Source organism: Triticum aestivum, chromosome 7B, assembly GCF_018294505.1.
Source record: "Triticum aestivum cultivar Chinese Spring chromosome 7B, IWGSC CS RefSeq v2.1, whole genome shotgun sequence".
Classification (NCBI taxonomy): Eukaryota; Viridiplantae; Streptophyta; class Magnoliopsida; order Poales; family Poaceae; genus Triticum; species Triticum aestivum.
In genome coordinates, this window is record NC_057813.1 from 651,309,541 (window position 1) to 651,336,978 (window position 27,438).

Consider the following 27,438-nt stretch of genomic DNA (forward strand, 5'->3'; position numbering starts at 1 on the left):
ATTACATACACATACATAGCTCCACGATCATACACAATTTTCTCCTGTAGCTTCTCCTCGCTTCCCTTAACACAAACAATCATTTGGAGAGAAAAGCACAATGGTTTTAGATACAAAAATCACCCCCACAAGATAATATTGTAAATACTATCCTTAAAAGAAAGCATGAAGAATGCAAAAGTTCATGGTAGAACCAAACCTAATTAGGAAGGCTCATCAATCTCTTTAGGTATTCATCCCTCTTAGTATTATCAGATTCAGCTTGAATCATGTGAGCAACCTGAACAGTGAGCACAAAGGCACAAATTATATCAGATTGGCTTGAATCATCTGCTAGCGTGAACATTGAGCACAAAAGGGACAAATGGTAGTACAAGTGATAGCCTATCCTGGCTCAATTTGAATCTGATGCGGCTCAAGATCAAGAATTGTCGTAGCAAGGTTGGTGAGCAGTTCAGAAACAAATGGTTCGTTCTCGCCCACCTGGGAAATAGAAGGAAATACAAAATAAATGGGCACGTAACCGGTGAGTATGGTATAGTATAAATGTGATGATGTGTGTCTAAATTGAGTTACCCACATGCATTCAAGTAATACATAACTATAAATAAATCAAAAGTTTATCAATTCACATATAGAATTGAAGACAAAAGCAATGTGATTAATGAATCTACCTGTTGTGTCACAAACTTGCGCTTGCATTTCTGAACAATTTTCAGGAATGTATCACACGCCATATCCTGCAACAAGCAGTGTGTTACATACATTACATACAGTAGGTAGGAAATGTAGCAGTTGAAGAGGTACTTAAAACTTTCTGCAAATGCAGAGGGAAGCACAACTATGCACAGCAACAAAAATAGAAGCAGCGGACTGTAGGTGACCACAAATACTAATAATATACTCTCTACAAGCCATATTACTTGTCGCAGCTTTAATACAGCATTAGTATGTTCTAAATTTGTACTAAAGCTGCGACAAGTAATATGGATCGGAGGGAGTACGTGTTTCACACTACAAGAACTTTCCTGTTCCAACTGAAGAAACTACATGTAAATGCATCACTGACCTGAACTCCAGGATGCATATCATGCATGAACTCAAATAATTTGTTGACTACTGTCTTCAGAAACTTCCAATGAGCCCTGAGAAATCTTGGGTACTGACCAACCACATACCTATTAATTCAAATATTGGATCAGCAAAGATATTCTTTTGATAATTCCAAACATGTGAGAATTGAAGCAAACGCGCACATGATGTTACTCGCAATAACAGCTTTGTTGTCTTTCCCCTTCGTGATTTCATAGAGATTTAGCAAATCACGAATAACCATCACCAAGAATTTGTTCTCCTGCAATGTGAAGTGAAGTTACTAAAGCGCCAAGTTCTCCACAAGCATTTATCGAAACCAAATAAATGAGGGTAATGACAGTGAACAAACCTGTTCCTCCACCATACTACCAGATATTGATCCAATAGCCCAGCATAGAGTATTGAGGTTATTCCAACTTCAGTCTTCTCCATTCAATTGCTTAGTTAATTTATTCAACATCTGGAATAACAAAAGAAGTGTCAGAGTTGCAGCTTAAATTCAGAAGGGCAGTAAATAGAAAACATAAGCAGGGAAACAGAGAAGAGGGCTCTAGTAGCAGCACGACACCAACGCCATGTTTTTGGAAGGGCAATGACAGTCAACATCTTATAGCCCCCTATTTAGTACACCGCAAGCTACCACATATGTACTAACTATAGTGATGTATTTGTACTGCCCAAAAACACACCTGCAAGATGAACCAAAGGGGAGCTACACCACCCGCAAAATGAACTGAAAATGCCGACTAAGGCAACATGAAGCAAGATGTTGAACTGAATATAGCCAAGAGAAGGAGATGAACGTACGGGGGGAGGTGGGGAAAAGCGGGCACCTACCGAGCTACAACGTAGAACGGCTTAGCGTTGTGTTGCTGAATGACCCAGGGTGGCGGTTGTGAATAGCCGGTGCGCTGCAACGATAGAATGAGCAAAGCATAAACCAGTGCATCAATTGCCTCAATCAACAACAACAGACATGAAACAATGGAATGAGCAGAGCACAAACCAGTGCATCAAGTGCCTCAATTCCCAGGGACCAGTTCGGCGTTTAATAACAACTATGTTCGTCTAGCCACCCGTTTAGCTTTTGCTGTAACAAAAAGCACACATTAAAAAGCTTTTACTGGCATGGGGAAGCCTTCTTCCCTGATGCTAATGACCAATTAGTACTGGTAAAGGTAAAGGGAATCGAAACACCATCACCACGATGGTCTTTGTCAGGTAGAGATGAAGTAGCATCAGCAATTACCAGTGTGGAGCAGTAGCAGGAGTGAGATTCGAGAGGAGCAACAGCAGCAGAAGTGAGATTTGAGAGGAGCAGAGCAGCACCCGTGCGAGAGAGAAAGCAGAGGAGAGCAGCAGAGTGCACATGTTAGAAGAGGCCATAGCTGTTCAAGTGAGGATGCTTGGCAGTTCAAGGTCACCGCGTCTGGCTGTCAGAGGCCTCGCCGGAATTGGTTGGATGCTGCGACCAGGAGGGCGATGGGGATCGTGAGGCCAAGAGGAGGGAGGAGGTGGGTCGATGAAGAATCAGAGTGTGTCTCGGATCTGGCCGTCGACGAGCAGCCGGCCTAGCTGTGGAGGTCGTCGTCATTGGGAAGAGAGAGGGGGAGGGGAGGGGCACGAATGGCCATGGCGGCAGTGGGGGAGGAGGGCCTTGCCAGTGAGCAAGTCAGTGGCGCGGTGGCGCTTTGCTAGGCAGAGTAGGGGCGGCCGTCGATTAGGAGGTGTTGGGCGGTGCGTGGCCAGAAGGTGGGGGCGGCGCGTCACCGGGAGGTGGAAGCAGGGGCGGCGCCGGGAAGAAGGTGGGGGTGGGGCGGCGCTCAAAGAAGGTGGGGGCGAGCCGTCGCCGGGAAGAAGGTGGGGGCGGGGCAACGCCGGGAAGAAGGTGGGGGTAGGGCAGCGCCGGGAACCAGCCGGGGAGAAGGTGGGAGTGTGGCGTCGCCGGGATCCAGATGGGGGAGAAGGTGGGGGGCTGGCCATCGCCGGGATCCAGCCGGAGAAGGTGGATTTGGGGGGATGCGGGAGAGGGTGGGCTGGGGTTCTTTTATTCCTTCGGGCGCCACCGATTCGGATAGTACAGATCAGGCCCTATAGGAGACCGAGGGTAACAGAATATTATTCTGTTACCGGTAACAGAATAGCTCTGTCCTATATATATATATATATATATATATATATATATATAGGACAAATGTTTCGTACAAGCAGTGGTAGTTACCACCACTTGCGTTTTGTATGTTGTATGTAGTATCTGTCGAAACCGAAAGTATGTATGTGTAGTATGTAGTATATAATAATGATTAGGTAGTATATATACTAATTTTTAGGTAGTATGTACCATTTTTTGAGTATGCTCTTTTTTACATGTAAATATGTACGTATTTCACAAATATATCAAAAACTATGGGCTCATATGCAATTTTTTCACGTAACTTACTTTGAAATAGCTTAGATATAGTATATGAACATATTTAAAATAATAAATTAGTATATATAGTACCATATGGTAGTATATGAGACATGTGGGGTAACTACCACCGGGTGGTAGGATGGATTTCCCCTATATATATAGATATAGATATAGATATAGACATATATATATATATATATAATGTGCCTCTCCGGTTTATTCTTTGATATTAATTGCTCCTTCTAACATAACATTATATATATAATGAGCCCACCTAATATGTCTATTTCAAGGAAGTGCAAATGGGCTGGGATTTCTTAGAAACTATAAATGGGCCTGATTGACGCGAAATTATTTGTTCACCCAGCCCAGACAATGGACTGTACATTCTAGAAAACATGGGTTAAATATATGCCACATTTTTGCAGGCTGACATGTGGGCCAATAGGTCGAAGCCTACGCAGGGCGTTGTCAACTTGGTCAACAAATGATTGTGTCGTCCACAGTCATTGGATTTATATCCAACGGCCGGCATGCACCTTCAATCTTTCGTCTTCTTCCTCCAGCGTAACCAGGACCGCCTGGTACGGCCTCCAGCGGCTAGCGGCTTTGCTTAGCATGCATCACTGCGAAGCGCTACCCCACCGCCGGCCAGGCTATCCCTCCACCCCTCGACACCTCCTGTTATTCTCCACAGACTGTAGCCCCACGCCGCAATAGAACCAGTTATAACCCTTCTCCTCCTCTCAATCTGCGACTCCACTGCCGCGTCTTCCCATCTCCGAGTCGTTCCCGTCCGGGGCCTCGCCATCATCCACCGCCTCGCTGCGCTCGGTGCGGCGTGGTCAACAAACGAGAGTCATCAGAAGAGGACTGTACATGGAGAGCCTGACGGCTGGGACCCACGAGGTCCATGGTCGCATGCAAGGAAAGTTCCTCCTTATTAAGTTGAAAAAAATGTTTCCTCCACCTGACAGCTAGGACCCACCGGCTGTAACTTCGCACGGAAGGAAGTGCCTACCTGTTTTGCAAAAACATTATTCATCCCGTTGACAGCTGGGACCCGTCAGATATGGTGGCTGACTTGTGGGCCTACTAAGCGGACGTGTATGCACGGCTTTGTCAACTTAATCAACAAATGATTCTAGCAGCTGGACCGTTGGATGTTAATCCAACAACCGTGCTCCTTCTTCAACCTCTGTTCTTTGCTCCTGTCTCTCGTGGGCGGCACCGCGGTTGTGCTGCCGCACACCCGAACCAGTGAAGTTTCCCACTCCTCTCCATCTGCGACTTCACTACCCCATCTTCCCCTTCTCCGGGTCGTTCCAGTCTGGGTGCGCTCGGCACGGTGTGGTCAACATGGTCAACAACCGAGAGTCATCGGAAGATGACTGTACATGAGAGGCTGACAGTGGGGACGCACCACGCCCATGGATGCATGCATGCAACAGAACGCGGCGTGGTCAACATGGTCAAGGAACGACTTCCATCGGAAGTATACTGTACGTGGAGAGTCTGACAGCTGGGTCCACGGCCGCAGCAAGGAAGCGCCTCCTTATTACGCGGAAAATAATAATTCCTCCAACTGACAGCAGGGACCCACTGGATCGGCCACCGTATTTTGCGGAAAAAAATGTTTGCCCCTGACTGGTGGGACCCACCTGATGGGCCACCGTATTTCATAAAAACATATTCCCCCCGCTGTCAGCTCGGACACACCAGAAGTGCCTCCTTATTAAAAAGAAAAAATGAATACTCCCCCTGCTAGCTAGGACCCACCTTGGTGGGAGGCTGACTTGTGGGCCCACTAAGTTGACAGGGACGGAGGGCTTTGTCAACTTAGTCAATGTGAACGATTCTAACTGCAGTGATCGTACGATGTCCATCCAACGACCATCGTGCTTCTTCAACCTCTGGTCTTCTTGATCCAGCCGCGCAAAGCAGCGCCGATCGTGCCGCCTGCTCCTGCCTCCCGTGACCGGCTGTGATGCCGCGGAGGCCTCACCGCCCCCTACTACTCCCGCCGCTGGCCAAGCCATCCCTCCACTCACCCACATGTTGGAAATATGCCCTAGAGGCAATAATAAATTAGTTATTATTATTATATTTCCTTGTTCATGATAATCGTTTATTATCCATGCTATAATTGTATTGATAGGAAACTCAGATACATGTGTGGATACATAGACAACACCATGTCCCTAGTAAGCCTCTAATTGACTAGCTCGTTGATCAATAGATGGTTACGGTTTCCTGACCATGGACATTGGATGTCGTTGATAACGGGATCACATCATTAGGAGAATGATGTGATGGACAAGACCCAATCCTAAGCCTAGCACAAAGATCGTGTAGTTCATATGCTAAAGCTTTTATAATGTCAAGTATCATTTCCTTAGACCATGAGATTGTGCAAATCCCGGATACCGTAGGAATGCTTTGGGTGTACCAAACATCACAACGTAACTAGGTGGCTATAAAGGTACGCTGTGGGTATCTCCAAAAGTGTCTGTTGGGTTGGCACGAATCGAGACTGGGATTTGTCACTCCGGTTGACAGAGAGGTATCTCTGGGCCCACTCGGTAGGACATCATCATAATGTGCACAATGTGACCAAAGGGTTTATCACGGGATGATGTGTTACGGAACGAGTAAAGTGACTTGCCGGTAACGAGATAGAACAAGGTATCGGCATACCGACGATCGAATCTCGGGCAAGTATAATACCGCTAGACAAAGGGAATTGTATACGGGGTCGATTGAGTCCTTGACATCGTGGTTCATCCGATGAGATCATCGTGGAACATGTGGGAGCCAACATGGGTATCCAGATCCCGCTGTTGGTTATTGACCGGAGAACGTCTCGGTCATGTCTGCATGGTTCCCGAACCCGTAGGGTCTACACACTTAAGGTTTGATGACGCTAGGGTTATAGGGAATATATATATACGTGGTTACCGAATGTTTTTCGGAGTCCCGGATGAGATCCCGGACATCACGAGGAGTTTCGGAATGGTCCGGAGGTAAAGATTTATATATGGGAAGTCCTGTTTTGGTCACCGGAAAAGTTTCGGGTTTTATCGGTAACGTACCGGGACCACCGGGAGGGTCCCGGGGGTCCACCAAAGGGGGTCCACCAAGTGGGGCCATCGGCCCTAGAGGGCAGCATGGGCCAAGTGTGGGAGGGGACCAGCCCCAGGTGGGCTGGTGCGCCCCCCCCCACAAGGGCCCAAGGCACCTAGGGTTTGGGGAGGGGTGCTTCCATCTTACTTGGGGGGCAAGTTTACCCCTCCCCCCCCTTGGTCGCACCCTAGATGGGGATTGGGGCTGCCGCCACCCCTATGGAGGGAACCCTAGGTGGGGGCGCAGCCCTCCCTCTCCCCCTATATATAGTGGAGGCAAAGGGGCAGCCCAACACACGAAGTTCTTCTCCTGTTGGGCTGCCCTACCTCTCTTTCTCCTCCTCTCCTGCGGTGCTTGGGGAAGCCCTGCAGGATTGCCACGCTCTTCCACCACCACCGTGCTGTTGTGCTACTACTGGATGGAGTATTCCTCAACCTCTCCCTCTCTCCTTGCTGGATCAAGGCATGGGAGACATCACCGGGCTGTACGTGTGTTGAACGCGGAGGTGCCGTCCGTTCGGCACTAGGATCTCCGGTGATTTAGATCACGACGAGTACGACTCCTTCAACCCCGTTCTCTTGAACGCTTCCGCTTAGCAATCCACAAGGGTATGTAGATGCACTCTCCTCTCTCTCGTTGGTAGTTTCTCCATAGATAGATCTTGGTGACTCGTAGGAAAATTTTGAATTTCTGCTTTGTTCCCCAACAGTGGCATCATGAGCTAGGTCTATTGCGTAGATTCTTTGCACGAGTAGAACAAAAAGTAGTTGTGGGTGTTGATTTTGTTCAATATGCTTACCGTTACTAGTCCAATCTTGTTTCGGCGGCATTGTGGGATGAAGCGGCCCGGACCGACCTTACACGTACTCTTACGTGAGACAGGTTCCACCGACTGACATGCACTTGTTGCATAAGGTGGCTGGTGGGTGCCAGTCTCTCCCACTTTAGTCGGATCGGATTCGATGAAAAGGGTCCTTATGAAGGGTAAATAGCAATTGGCATATCACGTTGTGGTTTTTGCGTAGGTAAGAAACGTTCTTGCTAGAAACCCATAGCAGCCACCTAAAACATGCAAACAACAATTAGAGGACGTCTAACTTGTTTTTGCAGGGTATGCATTGTGATGTGATATGGCCAAAAGAATGTGATGAATGATATGTGATGTATGAGATTGATCATGTTCTTGTAATAGGAATCACGACTTGCATGTCGATGAGTATGTTAAACCGGCAGGAGCCATAGGAGTTGTATTTATTTATTTTATGACCTGCGTGTCATTGAACAACGCCATGTAATTACTTTACTTTATTGCTAACTGGTAGCCATAGTAGTAGAAGTAATAGTTGGCGAGACAACTTCATGAAGACACGATGATGGAGATCATGATGATGGAGATCATGGTGTCATGCCGGTGACGATGATGATCATGGAGCCCCGAAGATGGAGATCAAAAGGAGCAAAATGATATTGGCCATATCATGTCACTTTTGATTGCATGTGATGTTTATCATGTTTATGCATCTTATTTTCTTAGAACGACGGTAGTAAATAAGATGATCCCTCATTAGAAATTTCAAGAAAGTGTTCCCCCTAACTGTGCACCGTTGCGAAAGTTCGTCGTTTCGAAGCACCACGTGATGATCGGGTGTGATAGATTCTAACGTTCACATACAACGGGTGTAAGCCAGATTAATACACGCGAAACACTTAGGTTAACTTGACGAGCCTAGCATGTATAGACATGGCCTCAGAACACAAGAGACCGAAAGGTCGAGCATGAGTCGTATAGTAGATACGATCAACATGAAGATGTTCACCGATGATGACTAGTCCATCTCAGGTGATGATCGGACACGGCCTAGTTGACTCGGATCATGTAATCACTTAGATGACCAGAGGGATGTCTATCTGAGTGGGAGTTCATTAGATGAACTTAATTATCATGAACAAAGTCAAAAACCCCTTTGCAAATTATGTCATAGCTCGCGTTTTTGTTCTACTGTTTTAGATATGTTCCTAGAGAAAATATAGTTGAAAGTTGAAGTAGCAATTATGCAAACAGTAGAAGGCTTATGTCCTTAATGCACCGCTCAGTGTCCTGGACCTCGAACATGGTATGTGGATGTTGCGAACATCTGACATACACATTTTGATGACTACATGATAGTTCGGTAATGTTAAATGGTTTAGAATTGAGGCACCAAAAGACATTTTGAAATGTCGCAGAACATATGAGATGTTCCAAGAGCTGAAATTGGGATTTCAGGCTCGTGCCCACGTCAAGAGGTATGAGACCTCCGACAAGTTTTTCTAGCCTACAAACTAAGGGAGAACATCTCAATCGTTGAGCTTATACTCAGGTTGTCTGGGTACAACAATCACTTGAATCGAATGGGAGTTTATCTTCCAGATGAGATAGTGATGTTTCTCCAAAGACATTGCCACCAAGCTACTAGAGCTTCGTGATGAACTATAACATAACTGGGATAGATATGATGATCCTTGAGCTATTCGCCAATGTTCGACACCGCGAATGTAGAAATCAAGAAGGAGCATCAATTGTTGATGGTTAGTGAAACCACTAGTTTCAAGAAGGGCAAGGGCAAGAAGGGGCACTTCATGATACGACAAATCAGTTGCTGCTCCAGTGAAGAAACCCAAGGTTGAACCCAAACCCGAGACTAAGTGCTTCTGTAATAAGGGGAACAACCACTGGAGCATTATTACCCTAGATACTTGGTAGATAAGAAGGATGGCAAGGTCGATAGAAGTATATTGGATATACATTATGTTAATGTGTACTTTACTAGTACTCCTAGTAGCACCAGGGTATTAGATACCGGTTCGGTTGCTAAGTGTTAGTAACTCGAAATAAAAGCTACGGAATAAACGGAGACTAGCTAAAGGTGAGCTGATGATATGTGTTGGAAGTGTATCCAAGGTTGATGTGATCAAACATCGCACGCTCCCTCTACCATCAAGATTAGTATTAAACCTAAATAATTGTCATTTGGTGTTTGCGTTGAGCATAGACATGATTGGATTATGTCTATCACAATACGGTTATTCATTTAAGGAGAATAATGTTTACTCTATTTATTTAAATAATACCTTCAATGGTCTTGCACCTAAAAGAATGGTTTATTGAATCTCGATCATAGTGATACACATTTTCATGCCAAAAGATATAAGATAGTAATGATAGTACCACTTACTTGTGGCACTGCCATGTAAGTCATATTGGTATAAAACGCATGAAGAAACTCCATGTTGATGGATCTTTGGACTCACTCGTTTTTTGAAAAGTTTGAGACATGTGAACCATGTCTATTGAGGATATGCATGATGGAACTCCATGCAAATGGACCGTTTGGACTCACCTGATTTTGAATCACTTGAGACATGCAAATCATACCACATGGGCAAAATGACTGAAAGCCTCGTTTTTCAGTAAAATGGAACAAGAAAGCAACTTATTGGAAGTAATACATTTTGATGTGTGCAGTCCAATGAGTGCTGAGGCACGCAGTGGATATCGGTATGTTCTTACTTCACGGATGATTTGAGTAGATACTGAGTATATTTACTTGATGAAACACAAGTCTGAATTATTGAATGGTTCAAGTAATTTCAGAGTGAAGTTGGAGATCTTCGTGACAAGAGGATAAAAATGTCTATGATATGATCATAGAGACGAATATCTGAGTTGCGAGATTGGTACACAATTAAGACATTGTGGAAATTGTTTCACAATTAATACCACCTGGAACACCATAGTGTGATGGTGTCTCCGAACATCATAGTTGCACCCTATTGGATATGGTGCGTACCATGATGTCTCTTATCAAATTACCACTATCGTTCATGGGTTAGGCATTAGAGACAACCACATTCACTTTAATAGGGCACCACATAATTCCATTGAGATGACACCGTATGAACTATGGTTTAGAGAAACCTAAGCTGTCGTTTCTTGAAAGTTTGGGGCTGTGACGCTTATGTGAAAAAGTTTCATCGTGGTAAGCTCGAACCCAAAGCGGATAAATACATCTTCATAGGACACCCAAAAACAGTTGGGTGCACCTCCTAATTCAGACCCGGAAGCAAAAGTGATTGTTTCTTGAACCGGGTCCTTTCTCAAGGAAAAGTTTATCTTGAAAGAATTGAGTGGGAGGATGGTGGAGACTTGATGAGGTTGTTGAACCATCACTTCAACTAGTGTGTAGCAGGGCACAGGAAGTTGTTCCCGTGGCACCTACACCAATTGAAGTAGAAGCTTATGATAGTGATCATGAAACTTCGGATCAAGTCACTACCGAACCTCGTAGGTCAACAAGGATGCATACTGCTTCAAGGTGGTACGTAATCTTGTCTTGGAGGTCATGTTCCTAGACAACAATGAACCTACGAGCTGTGGAGAAGCGATGGGGGGCCTGGATTCCGACGAATGGCTCGAGGCCATAAAAATCCGAGAGAGGATCCATGTGAGAAAACAAAGTGTAGACTTTGGAAGAACTACTTGATGGTCATAAGGCTGTTGGGTACAGATGGATTTTAAAAGAAAGATAGACAATGATGGTAAGTATTACCAATAAGAAAGCTCGGCTTGTCGTTAAGATGTTTTCCGACAAGTTCAAGGAGTTGACTACGATGAGACTTTCTCACTCGTAGCGATGCTAAGAGTCTATTGTAATTATGTTAGCAATTACTGCATGATTTATGAAATATTGCAGATAGGATGTCAAAAAACATTGTTTCCTCGACGATATCCTTGAGGAAAGGTTGTATGTGATACAACCAGAAGGTTTTGTCAATCCTGAAAGACACTAACAAGTATGCAAAGCTCCAGCAATCCTTCTAAGGACTGGAGTAAGCATCTCGAAGTTGGAATGTACGCTTTGATGAGATGATCAAAGATTTTGGGTTTATGCAAAGTTTAAGAGAAACTTGTATTTCCAAAGAAGTGAGTGGGAGCACTATAGAATTTCTGATAAGTATATGTGAATGACATATTGTTGATCCGAAATGATGTAGAATTTCTGGAAAGCATATAGGGTTATTTGAAAAGTGTTTTTCAATAGAAAACCTGAATTAAGCTGCTTGAACATTGAGCATCAAGATCTATGAGGATAGATCAAAAACGTCAAATGGTACTTTCAAATGAGCACATACCTTGACATGATCTTGAAGGTGTTCAAGATGGACAGTCAAAGAAGGAGTTCTTGCCTGAGTTGTAAGGTATGAAGTTAAGAGTTAAAGCTCGACCACAGCAGAAAAGAGAGAAAGGACGAAGGTCGTCCCCTATGCTTCAGACGTAGGCTCTATAGTATGCTATGCTGTGTACCGCACCGGAAGTGTGCCTTGCCATGAGTTAGTCAAGGGGTACAAGAATGATCCAGGAACGGATCATTGGACAGCGGTCAAAATTATCCTTAGAGGAATAAGGAAATGTTTCTCGATTATGGAGGTGATAAAGAGTTCGGCGTAAAGGGTTACGTCGATGCAAGCTTTAACACCTATCCGAATGACTCTGAGTAGCAAACTGGATACGTATAGTGGAGCGACCATTTGGAATAGCTCCAAGTGGAGCGTGGAAGTAGCATTTACAATATGCCCTAGAGATTTGCAAAATACATACGGATCTGAATGTTGCAGACCCGTTGACTAAAACCACTCTCACAAGCAAAACATGATCAAACCCCAGAACTCATTGAGTCTTAATCACATGATGATGTGAACTAGTTTAGTGACACTAGTAAACTCTTTGGATGATGGTCACATGGCGATGTGACCTATCAGTTTTAATCACATGGCGATGTGAACTAGATTATTGACTCTAGTGCAAGTGGGAGACTGTTGGAAATATGCCCTAGAGGAAATAATAAATTAGTTATTATTATTATATTTCCTTGTTCATGATAATCGTTTATTATCCATGCTATAATTGTATTGATAGGAAACTCAGATACATGTGTGGATACATAGACAACACCATGTCCCTAGTAAGCCTCTAATTGACTAGCTCGTTGATCAATAGATGGTTACGGTTTCCTGACCATCGACATTGGATGTCGTTGATAACGGGATCACATCATTAGGAGAATGATGTGATGGACAAGACCCAATCCTAAGCCTAGCACAAAGATCGTGTAGTTCGTATGCTAAAGCTTTTATAATGTCAAGTATCATTTCCTTAGACCATGAGATTGTGCAACTCCCGGATACCGTAGGAATGCTTTGTGTGTACCAAACGTCACAACGTAACTGGGTGTCTATAAAGGTACGCTAAGGGTATCTCCAAAAGTGTCTGTTGGGTTGGCACGAATCGAGACTGGGATTTGTCACTCCGGTTGACGGAGAGGTATCTCTGGGCCCACTCGGTAGGACATCATCATAATGGGCACAATGTGACCAAGGGGTTGATCACGGGATGATGTGTTACGGAACAAGTAAAGAGACTTGCCGGTAACGAGATAGAACAAGGTATCGGCATACCGACGATCGAATCTCGGGCAAGTATAATACTGCTAGACAAAGGGAATTGTATACGGGATCGATTGAGTCCTTGACATCATGGTTCATCCGATGAGATCATTGTGGAACATGTGGGAGCCAACATGGGGATCCAGATCCCGCTATTGGTTATTGACCGGAGAACGTCTCGGTCATGTCTGCATGGTTCTCGAACCCATAGGGTCTACACACTTAAGGTTCGATGACGCTAGGGTTATAGGGAATTGATATACGTGGTTACCAAATGTTTTTTGGAGTCCCGGATGAGATCCCGGACGTCACGAGAAGTTCCGGAATGGTCCGGAGGTAAAGATTTATATATGGGAAGTCATGTTTTGGTCACCGGAAAAGTTTCGGGTTTTATCGGTAACGTACCGGGACCACCGGGAGGATCCCGGGGGTCCACCAAAGGGGGTCCACCAAGTGGGGCCACCGACCCCAGAGGGCAGCATGGGCCAAATGTGGGAGGGGACCAGCCCCAGGTGGGCTGGTGCGCCCCCCCCCCCACACACACAAGGGCCCAAGGCACCTAGGGTTTGGGGAGGGGGTGCTTCCACCTTACTTGGGGGACAAGTTTCCCCCTTCCCCCTCCCTTAGGCGCACCCTAGATGGGGATTGGGGCTGCTGCCACCCCTAGGGAGGGAACCCTAGGTGGGGGCGCAGCCCTCCCTCTCCCCCTATATATAGTGGAGGCAAAGGGCAGCCCAACACACGAAGTTCTTCTCCTGTTGGCGCAGCCCTACCTCTCTTTCTCCTCCTCTCCCACGGTGGTTGGCGAAGCGCTGTAGGATTGCCACGCTCCTCCACCACCACCACGCCGTTGTGCTGCTGCTGGATGGAGTCTTCCTCAACCTCTCCCTCTCTCCTTGCTGGATCAAGGCATGGGAGATGTCACCGGGCTGTACGTGTGTTGAACGCGGAGGTGCCGTCCGTTCGGCACTAGGATCTCCGGTGATTTGGATCACGATGAGTACGACTCCTTCAACCCCATTCTCTTGAACGCTTCCGCTTAGCGATCTACAAGGGTATGTAGATGCACACTCCTCTCTCTCATTGCTAGTTTCTCCATAGATAGATCTTGGTAACTCATAGGAAAATTTTTTATTTCTGCTACGTTCCCCAACACCAAACCCCCTGTTATTCTGCGGCGACGATAGCCTCACATCGCAGCCGAACGAGTGAACCCTCATACTCCTCTATGCGTGGGCATCCACTGCCGCATCTTCCTCGGCTCCACGTCGTCCCCTTCCTAGGCCTCGCCGTCGTCCACCACCGTGGTGCTCTCGGCGCAGCGTGGTCAGTGTGGTCAACGACCGACTTCCATCGGAAGAGTACTATACGTGGAGAGGCTGACAACTGGGTCCACGACAGCCACAAGGAAGTGCCTCCTTATTACGCGCAAAATAATTATTCCTCCACCTGACAGAAGGGACCCACCGGACGGGCCACCGTATTTTATGAGAAAACGTTTCCCCCCTGACTGCTAGGACCCACCAGCTACACCTTCGCACGCAAGGAAGTGCGTCCGGGCAAAAAAAAATGATTCGCCCCCTGACTGCTGGGACCCACCAGCTACATCTTCGCACACAAGGAAGTGCCTGATAGTCGGGACCCACCTGATCGAAGCGAACGTAGCGTTGTCATTCTGGTCGCGAACATGTATGTACATATATACTGGTGGATGTAGAGGCGCGCACGTGTCGATGTAGAGGCACACACGTAGCATGTACACGTACGTACAACGGCCAGTGTGCAAGAAAGAAAATACGGCCACATATGTCTACATACGGGCGGGGTCTCGAACGCCTACTCGCGCATATGTACGGCTAGGGCTCGTGTACATGTCTAGGTCGGAACAGAGAAACATCATTGTCGTCGTGTTCATGGGGAGGCAACGAAATGCGTCGTGTTCATGGGGAGGCAACAGAATGTGTCGTGTTCATCGGGAGGCAACGGAACGCGTGGGAGCCAACCGGCTTGTACGGAACAAGCAATGGAAACGAGGCCTGGCGCACCGCAAAATGGAGGAAACGGCCTTGTGTTTGACCGGCCACGTTCGAAACGGGATCCTGTTCATCGGGAGGGGTCTGGCGTACCGCAAAACGGAGGAAACGGACCTCCTACGGTCGAAACGGGGGTCCTGTTGATCGGGAGGGGTGTGGCGTACCGCAAAACGGACGAAACAAGGGTCCTGTTGATCGGGAGGGGTGTGGCGTACCGCAAAACGGACGAAACAGACTTGTGTTGGAGTGCTACGGTCGAAATGGGGGTCCTGTTCATCGGGACGGGTGTGGCGTACCGCAAAACGGGACTCCACGAGATACTGTTCATCTCCAGCGTCGACCTCCTACAGCCTCCACGGGCTATCGTCGACCTCCTCCAGCCTCCACGGGCTCCTGTTCATCCAGCCTCCACCGCGCGCTACTCCACCGGCTACTGTTCAACCACCCCTCCACGGGCACACCTCCACCATCTACTGTTCAACTAGGCCTCCACACCACGGGGTCATGTTCATCCAGAGGCAACGCCACCGCTCACTGTTCATCCAACCCCCCCCCCCCGCAACGCTCACTGTTCATCCCAGAGGCAGCATCGATCGGCTTCAGTTAGCAGCAGTAGCGAAGGAATCGGTCGACCGGGTTCAGTTAATAGCCATCGATCGATCGCTCGGGTTCAGTAACGCGTAGCCTGCAGTGCAATCGCTCGGGTTCAGTTAGAGCCCAACGCCTCGCTCGGGTTCAGTTAGAGCAAACGCCTCGCACACACGCGCGTACGTGTACGAGAGAAACGTGCATCGCTCGGCCCCCGACCTCCCACCGTAACCGGGAACTCCCCGAAATTTTCCTCGCCATCGCTTCTACCACGGTTTTTTCCGTCATAGACGGCCCAAAGAATGTCATGCAGCTGCGTCTCCGGCCCGCCCAGGACGAAAAGCCCATTTTCTGTCATGATTTTTTGTCATAGAAGTAGGAGCCCACCACATCTATGATGATAGTTTTGTCACAATTATCGTCATAGAAGTGTCATATGCATGACAGAAAAAAGTTTCGTTCGGCCCAAAATGTCACAGATGTGTCTTTTTTGTAGTGATGCCATTTGCTTATTTTCGGTTGCGCTTCTCCTTGACCGGTTACGTAGCGATTGTGAGGATCCGTTCGACTATGTTGGTTCGTCTTCTTCATGGACTTCGATCTTCTTCCTAGCGGGATTTCAGGCAAGATGACCGTTACTCTGGATCTCACTACTATCTTTGCTATGCTAGTTGTCTCGATGCTATCGCTATGTCGTGCTACCTACCACTCGTTTATCAAGCTTCCCAAATTGCCATGATAGCCTCTAACCTTTTCCACCGTCCTAGCAAACCGTTGTTTAGCTATGCTACCGCTTTGCTCAGCCCCTCTTATAGCGTTGCTAGTTGCAGGTGCAGTTGCAGGTTGTTCCATGTTGGGACATGGATAACATGGGATATCACAATATCTCTTATTTAATTAATGCATCTATATACTTGGTAAAGGGTGGATGGCTCGGCCTTTTGCCTGGTGTTTTATTCCACTCTTGGCGCCTAGTTTCCGTCATACCGGTGTTATGTTCCTTAATTTTGCGTCCCTAACACGATGAGGGTTTATGGGCCCCTCTTGACAGTTCGCTTTGAATAAAACTCTTCCAACAAGGCCCAACATTGGTTTATCATTTTCCTAATAATAACTAAAACTTGCATAGGGACCCGCCGGCACCCGAGGTCTCTTAATCAACCCCCCGGGCTAGTACTGCTCATGAGTGTTGGTCCACCTACCTAGCAGTTGGCGGTGCCACCTCGGGGCAACTCGATGGTATTTTGTCTACCATCCATTTTGCATAGATGGTGTTGTCCTGAGAACGAGATACGTGCAGATCCTATCGGGGTATCGACACACCGTGTGGTCTTGCTGGTTTTGTTTTACCATCATCGAAATGACATGTGCACCAAGATCCCGAGTTTGATCGGATGTCCCGCGATGGAGGATTGTCTCCACGGATCATGAGCTTGTCATGGGCTAAGTTGGGACACCCCTGCAGGGTTTAAACTTTTGAGAGATGTGCCCGTGGTTATGTGGCAGATGGGAATTTGTTAATATCCGGTTGTAGTGGACTTGAACTAAACTCAATTAAAATACACCAACCACATGCATAACCCTGCCTGTCTCTTTTCGAGTGCGTTCGAGAAGAGAACACGGTTGGGTTATGATTGAACGTAAGTAGTTCAGGATCGCTTCTTGATCATTACTAGTTTGCGACCGTTTGTGTAGTTTCTCATCTTATTCTTGTACTCGTAAGTTAGCCATCATACAATGCTTAGTGCTTGCTGCAACCTCACCACTTATCCGTTCCATACCCATTAAGCTTTGCTAGTCTTGATACTCATGGTAATGGGATTGCTGAGTCCTCGTGGCTCACAGATTACCACAACAACAGTTGCAGGTACAGGTAATGCGATGATCATGACGTGAGAGCGATGTTTGCTTGCTTTTGGAGATCTTCTTCGTTCAAGGGATAGGTTCCGGGTCAGGGAGCCTGGGATTAGAAGGGTGGATGTCGTTCTTCTTTTTTGTTTGATTTCATCCGTAGTTGGATCCTGCTCTTATGTATGATGATTGCTATGTATTGATGAACTGTTGTATTCATGTTGTAGCTTGTGGCGAGTGTAAGCCTTTATCTTGTATTCTCATCTATTCGGTACATGGTATGTTGTAATGATATCCACCTTGCTATGCGCTCGAAATGCGGTTGTGCCCCAAACATGAATTCATCACGTGATTGGGATAGAATCGCATCTTGGACGCTACAACTAATGAGTTGGTTGTGCCTAGTGAGATCCTATAGTCCAAATGGCACCGCAAGAATGGGGACATGAGTGAGCAAGTCAAAATCAGATGGACTGGCGTCTCTAACCTGGACAACATCTGGGAAGATCGGCAAGCATTGCAGGCTCGCTTTCCCCATGCAGCGGCTTAGGGTCAAGCCGCCACTCAAGGAGGAGGGGATGTTAGCGACCCTGACAGTCTGGACCCGCTGGCCAGCAAGGACCAGGAGGAGGCACGGCCCAGCCGCGCCAAGAAGCCCAACCCAAGGTACACAGGCCCAAAATGGGCCACGGCAAGCCGCCACTCTACTTAACCCTGGAGCGACGACAGGAGCAGTATCCAGTGGATCACCAGACGACCTGGCGGCAGCTACCTACTACCTTTTCCCCGAACCCTAGTTCTTCCATGTTCTTCCCCATTCGAGCATCGCTCCTGTAATCGATTGTAATAGCTACTACTTCGGAGAGCAACAATAGATCGATCCCTCTATCCTGAGCCTCTCAATCAACGCACACGGACGTGGCGGACACAAGCCCCAACGCGCCAACCTCGTATCCCAGGGTTCACTCCAACGAGAGATCACGATCGAGACTGATGCTGGTCTATCAAGCAAAGTTTACTGCTAGGGGTCACTACACTTCACCCGGTGCGTGTGTGGGGGATTTGGAACGAGGGATGAGGAGATTCTTAATTTGATCTCGTTTCTTTCATGTGCATTGTGGTGATTAAACGGCCGGACGCATGCAGTTTGATTAATGAATTCATTATTGCTTCCCTTATATGCTAGTGCTGGCGTAGCTAGTTTTTGTCGTTGGAGAGAATAATCAAACTGTCGAGGGATAGGCACGCAACGGTCAGGAGACAGACAGCATAGGGCATGTCACTAAGAGAGCATGTACATCCGTGCGCCCTAAATCCGTCTCAAACGTTCAGATGGATGGCCCGGTCAGTAATCGATCACAAAATACGCATCCAAACGGGCTTCTCAATTGTGTCTCTAATTTCCAAGCTGATTGACACCTCTCATATCCAGCCCAAATCTAGGGCGGATTGGGGGCGCCCGGGAGCGTACGCCAGACTCATAAAGGGGTCCCACACGGGATCGTTGGAAACCTGGCGGTCCGACGGACGTCTCCTCCGATGGGTGGGGGGGTGAACGCCACGTGGCCCTGCTCCAGCTCGCCGCTGAAGGCCAAATTCGGCTATTTAAGCCGGCCTTCCCCAACCCTAGCCACAACCACCTCGTCCCTCTCTGCCCCGCCAGCCCGAGCCCATCCACCTTTCTACCGCTCAGCCGCTCTTCCCACGCCCTCCAGCTTTGACATGGTTCGGCAAAAGAAGACCACGTATGCTATGCTCACACTGAAGCGACAGTTCCAGATTGAGCAGGATATCTGGGTGAGGCACGCCGCCCGCATCGCTGCCGGCCTACCTATGGACTCGCCGGAGCCGGAGGAGGAAGAGGAAGAGGAGCAGCAGCCGGCTCCGATGAAGGTAGCGGATCCGGAGGAGGATGAGGCGGAGCAGACGGAGGAGGAGTTGGTGCTGGCTCTAGGCTTCAACATGGAGGACCCGAAGGTGGAGTTTGCGGGCGCCTAAGCGGCCAAGATGGATGAGCAGCATGCCATCCCGGAGTCCGTCCAAGTGAGGCTTATGTGGAGATCAACTGGTAAGAACTGGCGGCGATAACGCGCTCTTCGATGAGGTGGAAGCGGAGATGGAGGCGGAGGCCAGCGTGAAGAGCCGAAGGAGCTAGAGCTGCGGCTGTCGCTCATGTACCCGGAGCCAGGCATAGAGATAGTGTACATCTCCAACGAGGATTAGGGTATGGTTTTAGTTGATCTACGTAGCACGTGGATTTCGTCGTTTGCATGGTTTTCTACGGATCTAAGGTTTGTAGTATGAGGTATCCGAATATAGAGAAACAAATTTAAGACGTGATCGTATACGGCGGGCGTATTCGCCGATGTTTAAGGGGTCGGATTTGCTGTCTGCGCTGGTAAGATGCTCCAACTATAACGGTGCTCTAGTTTGTCTGTCTGCCTGGCGTTGTTCTAAAGCAGAAACTGGAGCGTGGTAATTTCGAAAAAGCAGAAGATAGTGGCTGCTACTGGATCCAACTGAGTAGCAGTTTACCTAGAAGCAGAGGCACGTCCCTTCCTCGTCCGTGCGAGATTAGCTGCACGCCCCGCAGTTTTTCCTAGAAGCAGCAGAGCCACATCCCTTCCTCGTCGGACAGAGTTGACCGGTCAGAGGGAATGCCCATGGCACTGGCAGCACATCATCTCCATCCGGCAGCCGCCGGGGAATATACACGCCGAGTCCATGCGGCCGCACGCACCGATCATGAACATTCTCGATCTCGTCAGATCAGCCATGCATGTGCAAACAGAAACTATGGGAGCACACATGGTTTCAGGAGCCCCGTCGCATGCGCGCACGCACATCACACCATCCGTCATTGCTCATGGCTGACGACATACGGCCGCTGAATTACCCTGTAAGATTTGTTAGGAAGCGTTGAACCCTTTGCTCGGGCCACATGTATATTTATAAAAGGATTGTCGTGGTTTACAAGGTTTGAAATATCGCTAGGATTCTTTCAGAGTACATCGAGAGATATATGACTTGAGGAGAAAGACTAGAACAGAAGAAGAGATAGAATCAGAAAATATTTTAAACAGCTATCTCTACGAACTCTATTCTAACATCCTCCCTCAATCCAAACCTATGAAAATTTCTCTAGGTTTAGATTGTACTTGAACTCATTCAATCTCCTCGTAGTAAGTGGTTTGGTGAAGCCATCAGCAAGTTGATCTCCTGTGGGAATAAACTTGATGTCAAGTAGCTTTCGTGCTACTCTTTCTCTCACAAAATGAAAATCAACCTCCATGTGTTTTGTACGTGCATGGAACACAGGATTTGCTGAAAGATAAGTTGCACCAATATTATCACACCATAACCTTGCAGCTTGTGGAGTCTTGATTCCCAACTCATACAAAAGAATCTGAATCCACATAACTTCGGCAGTTGCATTGGCAAGGGCTTTGTATTCTGCTTCAATACTTGACCTTGACACAGTAGCTTGTTTCCTTGCACTCCATGACACAAGGTTTGATCCCAGAAATACAACAAAACCACCTGTTGACCTTCTATCATCAGGACACCCTGCCCAGTCAGCATCCGAATATGCACTAACTAGCATGGATGGCGATTTAACAATCTTGATTCCAAGTCCCATTGTAAACTTTAGATACCTTAGAATTCTCTTTACTGCAGTCCAATGAACTGTACTTGGTGCATGCAAAAACTGACACACTTTGTTGACAGAATATGAAATATCAGGCCTAGTCAACGTTAAATATTGTAGAGCACCAACAACACTCCTATAGTTTGTTGCATCACTCGGTCCAAGTAATTCACCTCCTTCAACTATAAGTTTCTCAAAAGTAGAAAGTGGTGTACTTACTGGTTTGCAATGTTCCAGTCCTACCCTCTTTATAATATATGTAATACACGTACATGAATCATATTACCCATAGCACCGGCCTGAACACAAAAAATTCGGTGAGACCTTTCATGCTATTTTCTAGTCCAAAAAACAGAGTAGTCGTACTGATCTGAGTGCGGGTTTGAACTGACGTTGTTGTACTTGATTTTGCCGTCACAAAGTGCTAAAAAAATCATTGAACTTGTTTTTTTATCCTTTGAATTTTTGTGTTGTGTACTTTTCTGGTTGTAATGCGTGAACTTAAAGGTGGTTTCTTATTGTAATTAAACTTTGACCATATTTAAAACTTATGTGTTTTTCCCGAACTTATTTGGTACGTCATGTTGAACTTATTAGTTATTTTATTAATCATGAATCTCTCGCGTTTCCTCTTTAAGTTGCTTTTTTCCTTCAACTATACTGCTATAACATTTTCTTTCTCGAACTTACTGTGTCTCAAGTAAGGACTGATGCTATGTTTTTTTGAACTGGTATCAAATTTCTCAATGGACATATTGAACTTTTTCTGCGTTTCATTTATGTGTTGATGATATAACACCTGTTGAACTGCTACACCATAGCTAAAAATCTATCCATGTGAACTATTTACTTTTTTCAATTAACTTTTATCAATCAACATACATCATTTTCCTTCCTGTTCATACACGTATTGCAGACATTACATACACATACACAGCTCCATGATCATACACAATTTTCTCCTGTAGCTTCTCCTCGCTTCCCTTAACACAAACAATCATTTGGAGAGAAAAGCACAATGGTTTTAGATACAAAAATCACCCCCACATGATAATATTGTAAATACTATCCTTAAAAGAAAGCATGAAGAATGCAAAAGTTCATGGTAGAACCAAACCTAATTAGGAAGGCTCGTCGATCTCTTCAGGTATTCATCCCTCTTAGTATTATCAGATTCAGCTTGAATCATGTGACCAACCTGAATAGTGAGCACAAAGGCACAAATAATATCAGATTGGCTTGAATCATGTGCTATCCTTAACATTGAGCACAAAAGGGACAAATGGTAGTACAAGTGAAAGCCTATCCTGGCTCAATTTGAATCTGATGCGGCTCAAGATCAAGAATTGTCGTAGCAAGGTTGGTGAGCAGTTCAGAAACAAATGGTTCGTTCTTGCCCAGCTGGGAAATAGCAGGAAATACAAAATAAATGGGCACGTAACCGGTGAGTATGGTATAGTATAAATGTGATGATGTGTGTCTAAATTGAGTTACCCACATGCATTCAAGTAATACATAACTATAAATAAATCAAAAGTTTATCAATTCACATACAGAATTGAAGACAAAAGCAATGTGATTAATGAATCTACCTGTTGTGTCACAAACTTGCGCTTGCATTTTTGAACAATTTTCAGGAATGTATCACACGCCATATCCTGCAACAAGCAGTGTGTTCCATACATTACATACAATAGGATAGGAAATGTAGCAGTTGAAGAGGTACTTAAAACTTTCTGCAAATGCAGAGGGAAGCACAACAATGCATATCAACAAAATTAGAAGCAGTGGACTGTAGGTGACCACAAATACTAATAATATACTCTCTACAAGCCATATTACTTGTCGCAGCTTTAATACAGCATTAGTATGTTCTAAATTTGTACTAAAGCTGTGACAAGTAATATGGATCGGAGGGAGCACGTGTTTCACACTACAAGAACTTTCCTGTTCCAACTGAAGAAACTACATGTAAATGCATCACTGACCTGAACTCCAGGATGCATCTCATGCATGAACTCAAATGATTTGTTGACTACTGTCTTCAGAAACTTCCAATGAGCCCTGAGAAATCTTGGGTACTGACCAACCACATACCTATTAATTCAAATATTGGATCAGCAAAGATATTCTTTTGATAATTCCAAACATGAGAGAATTGAAGCAAACGCGCACATGATGTTACTCGCAATAACAGCTTTGTTGTCTTTCCCCTTCGTGATTTCACAAAGATTTAGCAAATCACGAATAACCATCACCAAGAATCTGTTCTCCTGCAGTGTGAAGTGAAGTTACTAAAGCACCAAGTTCTCCACATAGAAACCAAATAAATGAGGGTAATGACAGTGAACAAACCCGTTCTTCCACCATACAACCATATATTGATCCAATAGCCCAGCATAGAGTATTGAGGTTATTCCAACTCCAGTCTTCTCCATTCAATTGCTTAGTTAATTTCTTCAACATCTGGAATAACAAAAGAAGTGTCAGAGTTGCGGCTTAAATTCAGAAGGGTAGTAAATAGAAAACATAAGCAGGGCAACAAAGAAGAGGGCTCCAGTAGCAGCACGACACCAACGCCATGTTTTTGGAAGGGCAATGACAGTCAACATCTTATAGCCCCCTATTTAGTACACCGCAAGCTACCACATATGTACTAACTATAGTGATGTATTTGTACTGCCCAAAAACACACATGCAAGATGAACCGAAGGGGAGCTACACCACCTGCAAAATGAACTGAAAATGCCGACTAAGGCGACATGAAGCGAGCTGTTGAACTGAATATAGCCAAGAGAAGGAGATGAATGTACGGGGGGAGGTGGGGAAAAGCGGGCACCTCCCGAGCTACAGCGTAGAACGGCTTAGCGTTGTGTTGCTGAATGACCCAGGGTGGCGGTTGTGAATAGCCGGGGCACTGCAATGATAGAATGAGCAAAGCACAAACCAGTGCATCAATTGCCTTAATCAACAACAACAGACATGAAACAATGGAATGAGCAGAGCACAAACTAGTGCATCCAGTGCCTCAATTCCCAGGGACCAGTTCGGCATTTAGTAACAACTATGTTCGTCTAGCCACCCGTTTAGCTTTTGCTGTAACAAAAAGCACACATTAAAAAGCTTGTACTGGCGTGGGGAAGCCTTCTTCCCTGATGCTAATGACCAATTAGTACTGGTAAAGGTAAAGGGAATCGAAACACCATCACCACGATGGTCTTTGTCAGGTAGAGATGAAGTAGCATCAGCAATTACCAGTGTAGAGCTGCAGCAGGAGTGAGATTCGAGAGGAGCAACAACAGCATAAGTGAGATTTGAGAGGAGCAGAGCAGCACCCGTGCAAGAGAGAAAGCAGAGGAGAGCAACAGAGTGCACATGTTAGAAGAGGCCATAGTTGTTCAAGTGAGGATGCTTGGCAGTTCAAGGTCACCGCGTCCGGCTGTCAGAGGCCTCGTCGGAATTGGTTGGATGCTGCGACCAGGAGGGCGATGGGGATCGTGAGGCCAAGAGGAGGGAGGAGGTGGGTCGGTGAAGAATCAGAGTGTGTCTCAGATCTGGCCGTCGATGAGCAGTCGGCCTAGCTGTGGAGGTCATCGTCATTGGGAAGAGAGAGGGGGAGGGGAGGGGCACGAAGGCCATGGCGGCAGTGGGGGAGGAGGGCCTCGCCAGTGAGCAGGTCAGTGGCGCGGTGGCGCTTTGCCAGGCAGAGTAGGGGCGGCCGTCGATTAGGAGGTGTTGGGCGGTGCGTGGCCAGAAGGTGGGGGCAGCGCGTCACCGGGAGGTGGAAGCAGGGGCGGCGCTCGAAGAAGGTGGGGGCGGGCCGGCGCCGGGAAGAATGTGGGGGCGGGGCAACACCGCGAAGAAGGTGGGGGCAGGGCAGCGCCGGGAACCAGTCGGGGAGAAGGTGGGAGTGTGGCGTCGCCGAGATCCAGATGGGGGAGAAGGTGGGGGGCTGGCCATCGCCGGGATCCAGCCGGAGAAGGTGGATTTGGGGGGATGCGGGAGAGGGTGGGCTGGGGTTCTTTTTTTCCTTCGGGCGCCACCGATTCGGATAGTACAGATCAGGCCCTGTAGGAGACCGAGGGTAACAGAATATTATTTTGTTATCGGTAACAGAATAGCTCTGTCCTATATATATATATATATATATATATATATATATATGTGTGTGTGTGTGTGTGTGTGTGTGTGTGTGTGTGTGTGTGTGTGTGTGTGTGTGTGTGTGTGTAAGTTAGCATGAACTATTATTGTTGACATTATCCTTGAGGTAAAACGTTGGGAGGAAACACTATAAGCCCCTATCTTTCTCTGTGTCTGATTAAAACTCCATAACCATAAGTATTGCGTGAGTGTTAGCAATTGTAGAAGACTATATGATAGTTGAGTATGTGGACTTGCTGAAAAGCTCTATTCTTGACTCTTTCCGATGTTATGATAAATTGCAATTGCTTCAATGACTAAGATTATAGTTTGTTAGTTCCCAATGAAGTTTCTGATTCATACTTGAAATTGTGAATAGATTGTTACTTGAGCATAAGAAATCATATGACAAAATCTATATATGTTGTTGTTATTAGAATGATCATGATGCCCTCATGTCCGTATTTTATTTTTTATCGACACCTCTATCTCTAAACATGTGGAGATATTTTTCGATATCGGCTTCCGCTTGAGGACAAGCGAGGTCTAAGCTTTGATACGTCCATTTTGCATCATGCTTTTATATCGATATTTATTTCATTATGGGCTATTATTACACGTTATGTCACAATACTTATGGCTATTCTCTCTTATTTTTCAAGGTTTAACATGAAGAGGGAGAATGCCGGCAGCTGGGATTCTGGGCTGGAAAAAGAGCAAATATTGGAAACCTATTCTGCGCAGCTCCAAAAGTCCTGAAACTCCATGGAAGTCATTTTTGGAATTAATGAGAATTATTGAGCGAAAGAAGTACCAGAGGGGGGCCACACCCTGGCCACGAGGGCGGGGGGCGCGCCCACCCCTACTGGGCGCCCCCTGCCTCGTGGGCCCCCTGGTGGCCCTCCAGTGCCCATCTTCTGCTATATGAAGTCTTCTACCCTGAAAAAAATCATAAGCAAGCTTACAGGACGAAACTCCGCCGCCATGATGCGGAACCTTGGCGGAACCAATCTAGGGCTCCGACGGAGTTGTTCTGCCGGGGAAACTTCCCTCCGGGAGGGCAGAATCATCACCATCGTCATCACCACGATCCTCTCATCAGGAGGGGGTCAATCTCCATCAACATCTTCACCAACACCATCTCCTCCAAACCCTAGTTCATCTCTTGTATCCAATCTTTGTACCAAAACCTCAGATTGGTACCTGTGGGTTGCTAGTAGTGTTGATTACTCCTTGTAGTTGATGCTAGTTGGTTTATTTGGTGGAAGATCATATGTTCAGATCCTTAATGCATATTAATACCCCTCTGATTCTGAACATGAATATGCTTTGTGAGTAGTTACGTTTATTCCTGAGGACATGGGTGAAGTCCTGCTATTAGTAGTCATGTGAATTTGGTATTCGTTCGATATTTTGATGAGATGTATGTTGTCTCTCCTCTAGTGGTGTTATGTGAACGTCGACTACATGACACTTCACCATTATTTGGGCCTAGATGAAGGCATTGGGAAGTAATAAGTAGATGATGGGTTGCTAGAGTGACAGAAGCTTAAACCCTAGTTTATGTGTTGCTTCGTAAGGGGCTGATTTGGATCCATATGTCTCATCCTGTGGTTAGGTTTACCTTAATACTTCTTTTGTAGTTGCGGATGCTTGCAATAGGGGTTAATCATAAGTGGGATGCTTGAAGTGGGATGCTTGTCCAAGAAAGGGCAGTACCCAAGCACCAATCCACCCACATATCAAATTATCAAAGTAACGAACATGAATCATATGAACGTGATGAAAACTAGCTTAACGATAATTCCCATGTGTCCTCGGGAGCGCTTTTCTCATTATAAGAGATTGTCCAGGCTTGTCCTTTGCTACAAAAAGGATTGGGCCACCTTGCTGCACCTTATTTACTTTCATTGCTTGTTAGCCGTTACAAATTATCTTATCACAAAACTATGTGTTACCTATAATTTCAGTGCTTGCAGAGAATACCTTACTGAAAACCGCTTGTCATTTCCTTCTGCTCCTCGTTGGGTTTGACGCTCTTACTTATCGAAAGAACTACGATA

General features: G+C 46.3%; 1 protein-coding gene across 1 annotated transcript; it reads right to left on the reverse strand.

Annotated features, from left to right (window-relative positions):
* Positions 1-384: 384 nt before the first annotated feature.
* On the reverse strand, positions 385-24,289 carry LOC123158373 (protein EXPORTIN 1A-like). Its single transcript, XM_044576392.1, has 7 exons — positions 24,218-24,289; positions 24,087-24,152; positions 23,591-23,701; positions 23,411-23,508; positions 23,224-23,332; positions 675-740; positions 385-483 (listed from the first exon to the last, which is right to left on the reverse strand). Exons 1-7 carry the CDS (start codon positions 24,287-24,289, stop codon positions 385-387), a joined length of 621 nt encoding a protein of 206 aa, XP_044432327.1.
* Positions 24,290-27,438: the final 3,149 nt, after the last annotated feature.